At 41.6% G+C, this 17,472-nt stretch overlaps 1 protein-coding gene across 7 annotated transcripts in view; it reads right to left on the bottom strand.

Annotated features, from left to right (window-relative positions):
* Positions 1-399: 399 nt before the first annotated feature.
* NTF3 (neurotrophin 3) overlaps positions 400-17,472 on the bottom strand; it is a 107,710-nt gene continuing 90,637 nt past the window's right edge. For all 7 annotated transcript variants that reach the window (XM_089669868.1, XM_089669863.1, XM_089669866.1 and 4 more), the window contains one exon: positions 400-2,055. In XM_089669868.1, the coding sequence (XP_089525994.1) occupies positions 1,240-2,034 (795 nt within the window). In that variant the 5' untranslated portion in view covers positions 2,035-2,055 and the 3' untranslated portion in view covers positions 400-1,239. The remainder of the gene's footprint in view (positions 2,056-17,472) is intronic.

Here is a 17,472-nt window from a genome sequence, read left to right as displayed (position 1 = left end):
TTCACTGATCAAGCTAGAATCACATGGAGCCAATCAGTTGTGCTGTAGAGCCCATAAACTAACAATATCCATGGTCATGGGAGAAGAGAGCAGCATTACTAAAAGATAACTTAATCAGTTTGCTGCTTCTTCATTCATTGTCCAGTCACAGACTGGGGGAGGGACAAGACCTGTAAATGTTCCTTAACTAGAGCAGAATATTATCAGGTCTCAACTTTTGCCTACTGTGAGGCATATTTTCAGTTCAAATCAGTTGAATTGAATGTATAAAAAAGATCCCATCACCACCCATAGGCAAACATGTTCTTACTTATTTTTCTCAATGCATTCAGTGTGAGCAAGACCTTACCAAACCACCATACTTTTGTAGACACCTGCTGCAAAAATCTCAAAGCAGAATTGCAAAATAACCATTTTTATGCATGTTTAAAAGTACAGTCCAAATGACATTTTCAAATCTAAAAGCCCAAAAATAATATTTTAAGAATATGCTCTTAATATGTACTGTGGCAAATTTAACATCTTTCTTTTTCTAGGATCATTTTTCACATATTTATATATATATATATATATATATATATATATATATACTGTTTATTTACTTTAATTCTTCTAAGGTAGTTAAGCTCGGCAGTAACGTGACCCACTTTATAGCAAATTCCATCAACAATGAGCATCTATCTCGGGCTAAAAATGCACAATTTTTTAGAAATCCAAAATTATAAAAAGTCTATGTAGATAAAACAAAATCTTATATATACAAAAGAGCAAACTAAGTAATGTATAACATCACTGGAATCTTACCATTTGTTTTGAAATGGAACTTGTATTTTCTTTTTAATATTACTTTCTCTTTAATTATCGAGGTAAAATATATTGAAATTGAATATAATGTGCATACAATTTATACATCTTTGATATAGCTGAATTTGAAAAGTCTGAAAAGACAGTCACTGACAAAGAAAATACTGTATGACAAATACTGACATATAGTTTTTGGGTCATATATACTGCTCGCAGTGGAATCAAAAGTGTACTTATTTTTTTTTTCTGTGTTAAGAAATGCCCAACAGAAGGCACAGACCTTAGGATCTGTTTGGAGGGGAGATAAAGCTTATATAAGTTTGCTGAAATTTAATAAATAAGAACATCTTATAATATATAAACAATATAAACATTTATATGCTACATGCATATTATATAATTTAAAGTAATAATTTATATAGTGAAAAGTTGAAGCTATGTTCTCCCGATTTTCCTCGATAATGCACAAACGCAAGATGTGTCTATCCTGATCCACCTCCATCCCACCAGTTTGTTGTTTTCAGAAGTCAATGCCCGGACGTAAGTTTGGGATGTTTTACATTGAGAATTCCAGTGTTTGTCATCAATGCCTCGGCATCCGTTTTTGACCGGCCTTGCGTCCTTACATCTCGTCTCGTAAAAATATTGCTTGACCGGTGAATTGCCAGTCTTAATTTCCCCCAAAACAGTTACTTGGTGCCCCCGAATGTCAACGGCATTTGACTTGTCTGTGACCCATAAGCTCTCACTGTCGCACACAGAAAATTCTCCCCGGTGGCTCCTGTGCTCCGCATGCCTTTTCCTCCTTGACGTCCTGTTCGTTGAGGGAGAGTGTCCCACAAAGTCATCCATTAGATACAAGGGTGGAGGTTCAAAGGGTAAATTGCCGCTCAAGAGCACGCGCGGCGAATTATAACGTCTCTGTCGCTGATGCTTAAACAGTTCTGCTTCCAATGAGTGGACTGGCTGAAAGTCTGATTTCCCACTTTCAAGGCTGTCATCAACCATATCCAAGTCAACAAGGATTTCTGCTTTTGGTACTGTATTTTGCTGGTGGTTTTCCTTGGTGTTGGCCACCTGCTTGGAAGCTTTGTTTTTTACAAGGTCGGCTTGCATGAGCTTTATAAAAAAATGATTCATTGAGTTTTCGGGCAAATTCCTCTTATCCATGGTGGTAGCGTGGATGCCACAAAGATAAGGAAGAAACATCACACAGAACAGGATGGACATCACCTTATTCACCTGTAAGATCTAAAAGAAACAACAATATTTAAAATCAGGATTTTTTCAAACAACACAACAAGGAAAATTTACGCTTTGAAGCATTTTCTTAAGAAACCCTGGTAGACATTGCTTGTTTAAAAAAAGAGCGCAGGATACAGGGCTATTGTATAATTCTGCCTTTCCTACCTATTATGGTACTGTCCTACCTAATATGCACTATTAAAATATTTCACATTAAAGATTATATAACAGAAATAAATTATTGTCACATTTATAACAAAGATAAGAAACAAAACTGATGTCTGCTGAATATATAAATTAAACATTAGTAAACCATGTAAAGTGAAACCTCAACTCTATGTTTTTTGGGGGGGGGTTTTGTTTGTCAAGTTTGTGCCCCAATATCCCCCCAAATGAGTCCCTACTGCCATCCCAATTCCTGATTGAATGGTACCTCTTCATCTTGGCCCTGGCCACCTGCTTTAGTCCTATGGACTGCAGACGGTACCTGATCATGTTTCCTCTCCATCCCTGGACACAACCAATCACACTTTTTGAACTCTCATTTAAAAGGGTGAGGGTTTGGAAGTGCTGTTTAACCATTTGAGCTCCAGAGGATTTACCCCCCTTAATGACCAGGCCTCTTTTTGCTACTCGGCGCTGCACTAATTCAACTGATAATTGCGCAGTCATGCAATGCTGCACCCAAACGAAATTTACGTCCTTTTTTTCACACAAATAGAGCTTTCTTTCGGTGTAATTTGATCACGTGTGTGCTTTTTATTTTTCACACTATAAACAAAAAAATGCCAAAAATTTTGAAGAAAAACAATATTTTTTATTTTCAGCTATAAAAAATATATAGTAAACTCAAAGTTGGTTATAAATTTAGACCAAAATGTATTCTGCTACATGTTTTTGGCAAAAAAAATCCCAATAAGTGTATATTGATTGCTTTGTGTGGAAGTTATAGCGCCTACAAACTATGGTATAAATACTGCAATTTACGCCATTTTTCTGCTATACAGCGCTGCGCTAGTTTAACGGACAATTGCGCAGTCATGCAATATGGTACATAAATGAAATTTACATCCTTTGTTTTCCCACAAATTGAGCTTTCTTTTGGTGGTATTTGATCGCCTGTGCGGTTTTTATTTTTTGCGCTATAAAAAAAAAGGCTGACAATTTAGAGGAAAAAAAACAATATTTTGGACTTTTTGCTATAAAACATGTCCAGTAAAAAAAAAATGCAAAAATCAAATTTAGTCATAAATTTCTGCCAAAATGCATTCTGCGACATGTCTTTGCTAAAAAAAAAACCCAATACGTGTAAATTAATTGGTTTACGTGAACGTTATAGCGTTTACAAATGGCGGGAAAGATACTGGGATTTTTAGTTTTTTTTTATACTAATAATGGCGGCGATCAGCGAATTATGGCGGCGATCAAGGACTTATGGCAGCGACCAGCGACTTATGGCGGGACTGCGGCGGACATTCTGACATTGGGGGGTACTGACTTGGGGTCACTGACATCCCCAAAAACACTAATACAGTGATCAGTGCAAAAAAAAAAAAACTGACACTGTACAAATGGCAATGGGGAGGAAGGGGTTAACTTTATTTTGCAGGGAAGGGTTATAGGAGTGAGGGGAGTGTTTTACTAGGGGGCGGGGGTGTGTACTGGGCGGGACAAGGCTGATCGAGAAAGAGAGACTGTTCTTTCTCGATCAGCTCATCCTCGAGCTGACAGGGAAGTGACAGACAGCACAGCTACTGCAGCTGTGCTCTCTGTCACTGTTTGCCGCCGATCGCCGGGACATAGCCGCTAAGGAGCTTCTGTGACCCGGCAACTGACATCTGCGGCAGTGATCCGCGGGACAGATAGGGTGGCTGCGTGCCTCACACACGTTTTAAGACGTGGTTTTGCCTGTGAGTGCTGCCCTGCCGCCGTATATGTACAGTGGCTGGGCGGCAAGTAGTTAACCAAGGTCATACCGTTGTTCTGGGGCAGGGGTAAATTAGAGGTGATCATGTGACTGCTTCTTTAAACATGTTTCAGATATCTGGGCAATTTTTGTAAAATGTAAACCATGTGAAGGGGAGTTCAGGAAGCAGGGGAAAAAGATAGTAACTTGATATAAAGATCCTACGGTTGGGCTTTAACGTACAATAAGATGTATTATCACCAAACTCATTCTGAGATTTTGTTGCAGTGTCTAGTTGCATATATGTGTGTTTTGATGTGACTGTTCTTATAAGCTTGCTTTTTTTTTATATATTTATATTATTGCATTAAATCTAGTGATTTGTAGATTAATCTCAAGAGGGAGATATGCTGTATCACAGGGAGTGCATTGTTTTTAATGAGTTGGATGGCGTATAGGGGTTGATTTACTAAAGGCAAATAGACTGTGCACTTTGCAGTTGCACTTATTTTCCTTAAAGGATATGTTCACCTTTGGGAACATGCTACATGGTCCACTCGTTTTTAGGGTGGAACATGAGCCCAATGTTGGAGCTGCTGCCTGCTGCCTTCCCCCTCCCTGTGACAGAAGTACGGGAGAAGTTCCCCGTACTAGCTGTCACTTTTCAAAAACAGCGCAGCTGTGTGGGGCTCCGTCCACATAGCTTTGTCATTCCTTCACAGTTTGAATGAACTACAAGTCCTGTCATCCGTAGTGGCTGTCGGCTTGTAGTTCTCAATGAACTACCATGGTGCTGTGGAGCACCATGGTAGTTCATTGAATCTTCCTGTCAGTGTATCTGCAGATCCGGTAAAAACAAACAGATATACTAACAGGTCTGCAGGAGACCTGCATGGCACCAGCGATCTGCTGTCTGCTGGTGCAATGCTTTACAGGCTCTTACAACCAAAAATAATAAGTGCCCATTTTTTTTACCTGCAAAAAAAATGTGCATTTATTATGTTTGGTCAAAAAGGTGAACTTATCCTTTAAGTGTAATGTGGTAAAGCTTAACTTTGTAAGGAATACCCAAACAGGTGCAAGGAAAAATGTTGTTTTTTTTTTTAAAAAAACTTTTTTGCTTACAAAGGATTGGATGATGTAAATCAGCAGAGCTTTACTTCATTCAGTAAATTGTGGTGAAATTGAGTGCAACTGCACTTGCAAAGTGCGCAATCTATTTGTCTTTAGTAAATCAACCCTGCAGACTTGCATAGTCAGAAGGAGCAGTAAAGCATAACCACTGTATAGCGCTGCAAAGCAAGAAGAAGGGCCTGAGTATGTAATGTGCAAAAATGGATACACCCATGTACTTATATAATTACTTGATATCTTAAAGAAAAAAAAATACACAAAAAGGCTATACATTCCATCCAATGTTTATGTATACCCTAACAATGGGTTTCTCTTATTTGCTCCCTTTTGGTCTGCTAAATATAGCATTGAACGTGTTTTGTTAAATCTGTTAGATTAGTACAAAAAATACCAGTCAATCCTGCCCAAAATCCAGTGCTGTCCTATATTCTGTGCACTCTGCAGCCTCTTGTTAAACAATGTTATCAACAAGTGTGTTAGGATTACAGAATACCTCCCCATGTTATGGAGATGAACGGAGCAAAGGTTTTCTGTAGTCCTGTCTTAGGGTGACAACGTTGTTCCTCCATGGACACAGTACAGTGAGCGTTGTCACCTTAGAACAGGACTTGGCAGTATGACCAGATGAAAAAAGAGGAAAAAAAAAAAAAACAACACAGCCACCACATCTGAGGGCTGGTAAGCTACAGTATGTAATGTTTTTGTTCTTGGGCTTAAGGTCTTTTTAGGGAGAGTGAAATGCTTTTCACTAATTTTGCAAAATAATTATGTTAAATGCTATAATAATTATATTAATAATAATGGCTTCAAGTCACCTAACATCTCTCCTGCTTGTGCTTCACAAGCTGTCAGTGGAGAGAGTTGAGGCCAGAATGAGGGCTGCAACTCACAAAAAATTCAGCCTTTGGGAGGAAGTGGAAATAGATTAATGCTGTCCAGGGGAAATTAAAAATGTGCTAAAAATATATTTAATGCCAATGAAAATATATAAGGCCATATATACATATATACAGTGGTAGGCAACACAAAAATCAGTCCTCCCCCCCGCGGAGAGAGCCTGACACAGACCAACAAAGCCCCCCCCCCGGGCAGAGAGCATGATAACGACCAACACAAATTGTGGATTATGAGGGTTGCAAACCATCCTGTACTATATTTTGCTAATTTTTTAGGTACACACTGGGGGATGTCTAGTAACAGGCTTAATCACTTTATGCTGAATGAGACAGTGACAGTCCACATTTACTATTAAAGAAAACTGCAATTGAGCTCAGTGCTTTTGAAGTGTTACTAAACCCACAACAGTAAAATCAGTCTGTATATGCAGTAAAGCATGCTTGTTATACTCACTGTGGAACCTAAGGGGTTAATCCTCTGCATTGTGTAAATAGGCCATTTGTTCCTGATTGCTCTGTTCCTCCCCTTGTTTAGGCGACCACCTCTTATCTCCTGATAAGGCAGACTGAACTATAGGCATTTTGCACATGCTCAATTTGGTGTGTATTGCTTTTTTTTTCTTGGGAGAGTGCATGTGATCAGCACAGGGCCAATTAGCACTGTCAAGACAGAGGTCAGGGGTTCTGCATCCTCCTAGAGTAGAAAGAAAGCTCCTTCTACAAGCTGTAGCTAGTACTCTGCTGAACACTGATAGAAGCCACAAGACTGCTCACTGCTGATGAGAAAAGGTATTTAGCAGTCTATATTTACTAAAATAATTGCATTTCCATGTTGTGTGTAGTGTGCGAGACCAGATATAGTGAATGCAGGGTCCGGGGTTTAGTAACACTTTAAACATATCCGAAAAAAGTGAAACAGTATTTTACGTATCTTTGAGATTGTGTTTGTAGTATAAAGTCACCAGATCATGGTTCCACGTATGTACTAAGTTAGGCTTCTGTTGATCACACAGCAGATACCTCTAATCTTTGCAATGAGGTTGGCAAGGCTCTCTCAATGCAGGGTTGTACTCACGGTTAATAGAAGTTATGATTGCAATATACAAATATCTAAATGGTGATTCTAACATAGGGGAAAAAACTATTCAGTCTCAGGTTGCTTAAAAAGACACGTAGCCACTCAGTAAAGTTGGATGAGAAGCACTTTAACCTTAAACTGCATAGGGGTTCTTTACTGTTAGAGCAGTAAGGATGTGGAATACCTTTCCACAGTGGGTGGTGTTGGCGGGGAGTATCAATAATTAAAATAAAAAGGTATCTTAGCAAAGGCAATATACAGGGATATGGGAAATGATAGCGACAAATACATACACACTCATACACCCACAGGGTGAACTGGATGGGCTGATGTCTTTATTCAACCTTACCAACTATGTAACTACTTTATCTTATGCAACACACTTCAAACCCAGTTAAGGTTTACATGTTATATTTGAAGATGCTTTGATAGGAAATGCTTTTAAACATCATTTTCTTTCAGTGAAATTTAAATGCAGCTTTCAGATCTCACACTGCAGTGCCTTGTCCTGGCAGAGCTCAGTAACAGCCACGCCTCTCAATACAAGCCTTGTATCTTGGAGAAGGAGGCTTGTCTGACCAGGTCTGTTACATTACTGAGAGTGCGGGGTCTTACTCTAATGCTGATTGAACTGCACAGTTCTGCACAGCTGCAGCTACAGTAAGGTGGACGTAAATAATGAACATGGAGGTTGTTAGTACACAGGCTTTCCCTTTCTGTGACTTCAGTTGAACTTCACAGAATTTTCCAATCAAACATGTACTTATACTTTTGAAATGGAAAAGTTCCCATGTAGGTAGCATGAACAAAAAAATGATTTCATAATTACCACTTCAAATTCCATCTGTTGTTTCTTTTGTGAAGCTCCCTAAAACACCCATGGCCCATTTCCAAGTATTGTGCAACCCCAGGATCCCTGTTTACAATTTAATTTGCAGCCTAAATGGCCTTGGATATTTATGAAACAAAGAGCAACGTTAGCTGGCTTAACGAATGTCAACATTTGCCGCAACTTCAATGACTGAGATAAAATGTGACATTGGAGTTTTGAAATTGTTCAGCTTCCCCAAAGGAGCCAAAGCTTAATATAGCAACCCAGCAATTGCAGATATGAAGATTTTGCAAAACACTCTGGTTCAAATCAGAATACATGATTCTCTTGCCTGCATCGTCCTCAGTTGAACTGAGGCCTTCAGTCAAGGCTTTGCCTATGGTGCTCACATGAAATAGAGGCTTTTGTAATCAGGTCCACGGGGTGTTCTTGGACCAGCTTACCAGGACTGTCATTGAAGTCTGATCACAGATGGACATGAACAAGGCGAGAGACTGTAACTGCATTATTCCACAATTAGAAAACTTTCTCCAACTTTACACAATGAAATTAAAATGTATGTGTACAAATATTTAGTACATGCAATTTTCCCTGTGCTTTGTCATTTTAAAAATGCTAAAAGGTATAGAAAAATGCCTGTTGACCTGCCAGACATCCAGTGTGCTCCTAAGTTCCTGTATGAGGTGACAACACAGACATCTCTACAGCACTGAAATCACAAGAAGTGTTGTCACCCTGCCTACTTCCCTCCTGGTGGACTACAGAGTACCCCCTCCCAATGTTATAGGGATGAGAGGAGGGGTGTTCTGTAGTCTACCAGGGGTGAACTGAACAGGACTGACAACACTGCTTGTGATTACAGCGCAGCAGAGGCAGAGTTGTCAGGTCACTACAGGAAGTTAGGAGCTCAGTGGGTTTCCGGCAGGATCATCAGGTATTTTTCTGTACTTGCAGTTTCTTGAAAGTGATTGCAAACCCTCACCTTGTAAAACAACCCTTTCAGTTTAAAATAGAAATGAAAGGCAAACCATTTGTGTATAGATATATAAAAAAAAATTATAAATACCCTTTTCCATTGTTTATGTGATCACATTCCCTTTGTTATCAGCTGCATAGAGAGGTAGGGCAGGAGAAACAGCAGCACAATGATCTTCACAGTGAAAGTTTGTGCAGGGTTTGGGGGGCGGGGGGGTGTCAGCACAAATCTAATCACTGGAGGAAAGCAGACTGTGTTCTCAGCACAGCTAGAGAACTGACCATGCTGTGTTCTCCTGCTTAGTGTGGTTAGTTTTTAATAGGAAAGCAGAAGGGCTGGCAGGAATACCAGGGATTTCAAGCTAGAGAACTGACCATGCTGTGTTCTCCTGCTTAGTGTGGTCAGTTTTTATTAGGAAAGTAGAAGGGCTGGCAGGAATACCAGGGATTTCAAGCTGGAGAACTGACCATGCTGTGTTCTCCTGCTTAGTGTGGTCAGTTTTTAATAGGAAAGCAGAAGGGCCGGCAGGAACACCAGGAATTTCACACAAAGGAAGCAATACAAAGAGTACAGGATACTTTTCCATACAAGTACATGTTACAGCAGGCACATATCAGGAATATGAAATGTTGGGTTTACATATTCTTTGAAGAGGCAAACACATGGGGAAATGTACATGCATTGAAGAGATGTACTGAATATGTTTTGTTATTGATATTAATCTAAAGATAAAAAACGTCTTAAGTTGCCTTATCATATCACAAATCTTTTGGAATCTAGCTAAAAGGTGGTTTTGCATGCTGATCATTAGCTGTAACTGTATTTCATCTTAAGGCCCCATGTACACAGGACGTTTCTGAACGATGGAAACTGACTGCTGGAAAACGTAGGTTAAAAAAATGTCTGTTTAGCCGCGTTTGCATAACGCGTTTATGCGCATTTGCGTTTAGAAGCGTTTTTTAAAGATAAGCACAGGAGAACCTCCCAAATGCCCAGAATGCACTGAAAAGTGGTAAATTATAAACTATTTCAGACTGTTTCAGAGAAATACAGAGAGTAGAAGCAGAGACAGCAGGATGTGTTGAGATAATTAGGTGTGAGTTGCTCATTAACATTTCTTTTGTTTCCAAGGGTGGGAAAGGTGTCTGGTGGAGTGAGTTATGAAGGCCACCTGGCAGGGGGTCTTCATGAGGAATTTGAGGTGTGAATGGTCATTAATATATTTCTTTATTTATTATTTATTTCAGGTACTTATATAGTGCCATCAATTTACACAGCGCTTTACATACTGTATATATATTGTATATTCACATCAGTCTCTAACCCTCAAGGGGCGTACAATCTAAGGTCCCTAACTTACATTCTTTCATACATACATATACTAGGGACAATTTAGACAGGATCCAATTCACCTACCAGCATGTCTTTAGAGTGTAGGAGGAAACCGGAGTACTTGGAGGAAACCCACGCAGGCACAGGGAGAACATGCAAACTCCAGGCATATCTTTTGTTTCCAAGGGTGGGAGAGGTCTGAGGTGTGAATTGTTCATTACAATGTGTGACAAGCTTGGTAGGAACATCCTGTGTTCAGTGTTTTGTCCATCTGAGCATCTTAAAAACTCTTTGCATGCATTTTTCCTGATGAAAAAAGGCTCTGGACAGCATCGGGAACTGGAAGAGTTAAAAAAAAAATTCAAATGCAAACTCTTATAAACGCGCTTTGCCACGTTTACAAGCACTTTGCGTTTGAAACACTGATAAAATCGACGTCTGAACGCAAGTTTGTTGCATTAAAAAAAAAAGACTGTAAACTCAACTGCCTGTAAACAACTGTAAACGACGATGTGTACATGGACACAGAGGAAAACATTAGGGAGAGTTCAGGGGCTGCTGAAAAAACGCTGCACGGCTCCTAAACGTGAATTTATCAGCTGCAGTGTACATGAGCCCTAAGCCAGCAAACCACAGAAGAATAAAGACAACCTGCCTGGTCTTGATATGTCAAATATCTAATTTACCAGCAGACACCACAAACTGGCTGTAATTATTTTTATTATTTTCAGCTACAGATTGTCAGCTATATAATATTCGTCAGTGTCAGTTACTATAGTTTTCATATTTTGGCACAGGCAGGGGTAAGACAGGAAGGCATTTTTTTATCTCTCAAAGAGATCTCCCTGACAATTTTTTTTGTCTTTCTTTCTTCCCAGAAAACCGGCACCATATTTCTTCCAGCCAGCGTAGGACAGGGTCACTTTAAACAAAAACTGTCTTCTTGCTTCACACCTCTCGAAATCCCAACCATATGGGCAACAAGAAGTTGGTTGGCATGTTGTTCATTTTGGCACAGAAGAATCAATGAATCCTTGTAAACCTAACTCACACGTGTCCTATCATTACAACGGTGTTAATGGGCTGCTAGAACAGATTTTAATGAAGGGCAAAGCTGCTTTAACTAGTCCAGCAGCTATACATAATATTGTCATTCACAGCGGAGACATAACTAGAATCCCATTGCAAAATGTGTAGCCGAATTTCTGGTAGATATAAAATACACAAACTAATGCAGATCTGGATTAATTAATTCATTCATTTGCCCTTTCAATGTGTAATGTTTAATGAAAGCATCTAAGTATCTAAATTGACTTGGCATCAGCCTTTTTAGGGGGTGAGAGCACAGAGAGACAGCGAGATGAGCTCATCAATCTGCCGCAGCTCTTTTCACCGTCCAGTTACAGGAGAGGTGAGGGACAAGATATATACGTGGTACATAACTGCAGACGTCTCCTTCACATAAAGACATGACTGTATGGGGTGGCAGAGCTGAGTAACTCTCAGGACTGGAAGGACAGAAATACAAACCCATTTGGCAGGTAAAACAGCTCCCATATTGAATTAACTGGTGGCCCGTGTATTCTGCCTTCCCTCAATTCCACAGGTGCAGCTTCTGCAGCCTCTCTTTAGTATTCAATACTGTAGGAAGTGGGATGTCTGTGTCCCCAATGGGAGACTATGGTTACATCCTCAGACCCCTAGGGAAGGAGTCACAGTGAGCATTGGGAAAACACAGGTCTGACAAATTCTGAAGAGACTGACAGAGGCTTTGGCCCTGGAGCTGAGGGAAGGTATGTGATATGGACCTTCCTAAGACTGGCAGTTCCTGCTCTGTCAATATCTTAAAATCAGATGACAACACACATAGTTTTCCAACTTCTTATATCCACAAGAGTGTGAAGCACAGAGCTGTAAAGTTGTATACAAAGCTCTTAAAGTGTAACAATTGCAACAATTTTGCAAAAACATCTGACACAGTTCCCTACACACGGCTAATGTGTAAGGTAAAGTCTAGGGGTTTGGAAAAATCCGTATGTAAATGGATAGAAAACTGGCTAAAAGATCGTATTCAGAGAGTAGTGGTTTAATGATTCATACTCTGAATGGTCTGGGGTCATCAGTGGTATACCCCAGGGTTCAGTGTTAGGACCCTTACTTTTTAATATATTGATAAACAATATAGGGTCTGAGATTAAAAATCCCATTTCAGTCTTTGCAGATGACACCAAGCTGTGCAGTGGAATTAAGTCCTTACAGGATGTCTTCAATTTACAAGCCGACCTCAATGCTCTGTTTAATTGGGAAACTATGTGGCAAATGAGGTTTAATGTTGATAAATGAAAGGTTATGCACTTGGGGCTATGCATGCATCATACATACTAGGGGGGGTACAAATGGGGGAATCACTGTGGTAGGGCAGTGTGGTTGGTCGGCAAATGCGAAGAAAAATATAAATAAAAGCATGCGAATATTCTTATTTATATTCTGTATATTATCAGTAGACAGGAATTAATGTTGGGAAAATCAAATGCATCAGGTGAGAGGGAGACTACTAGGTGGTTGGACACATTAACTATAGCTGTGGGGATGACACTGGAGGATCTCACCAGACTAGCACAAAGGCGACTTATTTTTAGAGCTCTTATCCACTTGCCCTCCGGAAGATTTACCACCCTTCATGACAAGGCCATTTTTTGCGATACTTTAACTGACAATTGTGCGGTCATGTAATGCTGTACATAAATGTAATTTAGGTAATTTTTTTCCCCCCACAAATAGAGCATTAATTCAGTGGTATTTAATCACCTCTGCGGTTTTTAATTTTTACGCTATAAACAAAAAAAGACCGACAATTTTGAAAAACAAAAACAAAACATTTTTAACTTTTTGCTATAGAACATATCAAATAATAACATTTAAAAAATAAAATTTCTTCATAAATTTAGGCCAAAATGTATTCTGCTACGTCTTTGCTAAACCAAATCTCAATACGTGTAAATGAATTGGTTTACGTGAAAAGTTATGGAATTTTTATTTATTTTTTATACTAGTAATGGTGGCAATCAGCGACTTATATCAGGACTGTGGGACTGAATACAGTGATTAGTGCTAATAAAAAGCTCTGATCACTGTATTAATGACACTGGGCAGGAAGGGGTTACAATCAGGCGATCAAAGGGTTAGCAGTGAACTGTGTTGTGATTACTGTGTCCTGTTTTACTAGGGGACATGCTGCTTTCTATCTCTCTGCTATTATCCTTTAAATGTAAATAAGAAAGGTAAGAAAGTTTGATTACATAAAGCTGATCTTTTAGTAATAGTTTGTGAGGGGCCCCTCCCAATCAAGAATAGCTGCTTTAAATTAAAGGTATCCTGTGAAATTAAAAAAAAATTTCCATAAATTATTTTTGAATTCATTGTCTTTGAACTTAGTAGCAAATTTGACTACTTTAAAATAGTCAGTTCCCTAGCACAGCTTTCTTCCCTCCTTACACACTGTAGCCATTTCCTCTTTTGGGAGTGCCTAATCACTGTCTGTGCTGACCCAGCTCCTCCACCCCTCCCCTTCATACACCTTGAGTGACAGCTTTGAATCTGCGGGGACTGCTGACATCACCGTGATGGCAGCACCCAGCAGCAGTCTCAGGGCTTTTGGGTGTCTACACAAGAGAGGCTTTTACAGATAAATGACATGTCTGAATCCACATATAATTATTTGGGAAATTGTGTTTGAAATGAGACTTGAAATTGTCTTATAACACAAAAAAAACTTCCTGTAAAGGAAAAAGCCTGCAGTGGTGAATTGAGGGTAACAGGGGCAGACTGACAACTCATGGGGCCCCCGGCCAATAGGGGATCATGGGGCCCCGTGTCCTTGCCCAAACTAAAAAAAGCCTATGAAAAAGGTACCAGGAGCATTTCATGGGACCCCCTACTGACCCCGGGCCCTCGGGCAGTGCCCAAGTTTCCAAATGGTCAGTCCGCCCCTGGAGGGTAACATCATGCCTCTATTGTATCCGAAATCTTGTAAGAAGAAGCTGTTGTACTGTGCTGTCAGGCATCTTGATTGGGTATACTGAGCATTCCCCCTTATCTTGATGGAAGGATGGTCACATCACCCAATGCAGCACAGAGGCTGTGGAATGGTAAGTATATTTCCACATTTTTTGCCAGCAAGTGAGTCTTTTTATTTAGTATACAGCGGGGAGGATACTCACCCATCTACCAGAAAAGGACACCCCAAATTACAGCTTTACCATCAACCACATGGATAATTCTATATTACGTGAATGCTGACTGCAAAGTCCACTTTATTTCGCTTTAAGGAAAGTAGAATTTTGAGGTTACTGTGTCATTAGCTGTTGATCCACATGCATTAAAACAATTAGTGGGTGTAGAGTTTTACAACCGTGTTTTGGCTCCCAGTCGGGATGTATAGAATGTTCATATAAATCTTGGTTCCAGTGTAAGTTTCCTGTTTAGAAGAGAGAATGAAAGGCTAGCCCGGCAGTATGAGTCTTTGGCCGAGCCAGGTCACTATACTAATAAAGCCCCGGGCTTCCAGTAATGAGATTACCACCGCCATTTCCAGTATCCAGGTGCACCAAATGGACATGTAATTAGGGGCAGCCATCTAAATGAGACTACATGTGCTCTGCTGATAAACAGGCAAGTGAAAAGGCATAAAAGGAGATCTTAGGGCCCTTTTTTTTTTGTAGTGCGTTAACGCATGTATTGGAAATAAGGGACTGCCAAGACACTCTAATATGCAAAAAATTGTACCTGACCCTTTTTTTCCTCCAACAAAGCACATTGCAATGCATGTTGCTTTAGTGTGTTAGGGTGCCATTCAAAAGGAATTGCACCACAACACAGTCACACATTATGTGTGCCGCCTCGCAGTAATCTCCATGATTAAGCAAACGTTAACACAATGCAGTAATGTAAATGGGCCCTAAAGTTTTTTTTATATGCAGATCTGACCAACTTAATATGAAACATTTGATTAAAGAAGAAAGCTGGGGAAAAGGTGTTTATTCTCCCATGCAGTGGGTCAATGCCCGCACTGCATAGTTTAAAGGCTGTTTTTTGTCTAGGGGCTCTGAAAGTAAAGATATACTCCTCCGAATGCAAGACTGGTCCCCACCGCTCCTGCCCCCCCCCCCCCCAGCACACTAGCGGTCTTGTGACTAGGCTGTTCCTGGCATCATCACGTCCATAGACCAGTTTCGGACGTGAGGATGGCAGGAGCAGTCCACCGCTGGATGTGGGGGAGTGCGGTTTTCCAGAGGATTAGAGGACAGGGTAAGTACAGGTTATCCCTGAGCCAGTAGACAAAATGAGAACTTAACCCATGCAGTTCAGGCACAGCCCCACTGCATGTTAAAGTTGAGTACATTTTTTAAAAAAGTTTTTCCCCTAAAGTTGTATTTAAGGAGTAGGGACAAAGCTCTTTTGGCCATACTTCTCCTATGGATCACAGGAGTGCACTTAGTTCTGACCTATTGATGACACTCAGCCGGTCCAGGCTCTGAAAAAATCCCTATTTTAATGTTGGGATCCACCCAGATGCCCGGACTGGCAGCTGGCTCATCCTCTAAGTCAGCGGTTCTCAACCTGGGGGTCGCGACCCCTTTGGGGGTCGAACGACACTTTCCCAGGGGTCGCCTAAGACCATCGGAAAACACATATTTCCGATGGCCTTAGGAACCGAGACACCGCTCCTTGATCCGTCTGCAGGTGTGGGCGGGATGACATGCCGTTCCTGTCATCTGGACACACCCCCGGGATCAATCCTTCCTCGTCGGTGATTGGCCGCCGGAACTGTAGCTCAAGAGAGGCACACAGGCGGCCAATCACCGGCGAGGAGGTGGAGCTTGGAAAGGAGGAGCCGAGTGGCACCGCGAAGCACGAGCGAGTGAAGAGGAGGAAAGCGGCCGGAGAAGGAAGCCATCTGACCGGTAAGTGTTTGTACCATGGGAGAGGGAGGGAGCGAGCGAGCCCAGGCTGGAGCAGGGGTCAGCAAGGTAAGTATCATTGGTGTCAGTGGGAGGAATAGTGCCCAATCATTGGTGTCACTATTACCAATGATGGGGCACTATTCCTCCCCCCACTGACACCAATGATGGGGCACTATTCCTCCCACTGATACCAACGATGGGGCACTATTCCTCCCACTGACACCAACGATGGGGCACTATTCCTCCCACTGACACCAACGATGGGGCACTATTCCTCCCACTGACACCAACGATGGGGCACTATTCCTCCCACTGACACCAACGATGGGGCACTATTCCTCCCACTGACGCCAACGATGGGGCACTATTCCTCCCACTGACACCAATGTTGGGGCACTATTCCTCCCCCTGATGCCAACGATGGGGCACTATTCCTCCCACTGACACCAATGATGGGGGCACTATTCCTCCCACTGATACCAATGATGGGGCACTATTCCTCCCACTGATACCAATGATGGGGCACTATTCCTCCCACTGATACCAATGATGGGGCACTATTCCTCCCACTGACACCAATGATGGGGCACTATTCCTCCCACTGACACCAATAATGGGGCCGTATTCCCCCCGCTGACACCAATGATGGGGCACTATTCCTCCCACTGACACCAGTGATGGGGCACTATTCCTCCCACTGACACCAATGATGGGGCACTTTTCCTCCCACTGACACCAGTGATGGGACACTATTCCCCCCACTGACACCTATGATGGGGCACTATTCCTCCCATTGACACCAACGATGGGGCACTATTCCTCCCCCCACTGACACCAACGATGGGGCACTATTCCTCCCCCCACTGACACCAACGATGGGGCACTATTCCTCCCACTGACACCAATGATGGGGCACTATTCCTCCCACTGACACCAATGATGGGGCACTATTCCTCCCACTGACACCAATGATGGGGCACTATTCCTCCCACTGACACCTATGATGGGGCACTATTCCTACCACTGGCACCAATGATGGGACACTATTCCTACCACTGGCACCAATGATGGGGCACTATTCCTACCACTGACACCAATGATGGGGCACTATTCCTACCACTGATACCAATGATGGGGCACTATTCCCCCCACTGACACCAATGATGGGGCACTATTCCCCCCACTGACACCAATGATGGGGCACTATTCCCCCCACTGACACCAATGATGGGGCACTATTCCCCCCACTGACACCAATGATGGGGCACTATTCCCCCCACTGACACCAATGATGGGGCACTATTCC

Source organism: Staurois parvus, unplaced genomic scaffold, assembly GCF_062004578.1.
Source record: "Staurois parvus isolate SC_StPar_1 unplaced genomic scaffold, SC_StPar_1.0 ptg000010l, whole genome shotgun sequence".
Taxonomy (NCBI): Eukaryota; Metazoa; Chordata; class Amphibia; order Anura; family Ranidae; genus Staurois; species Staurois parvus.
The sequence above is the reverse complement of the archived record's forward strand: the minus strand, read 5'-3'. Positions and strand labels throughout refer to the sequence as shown.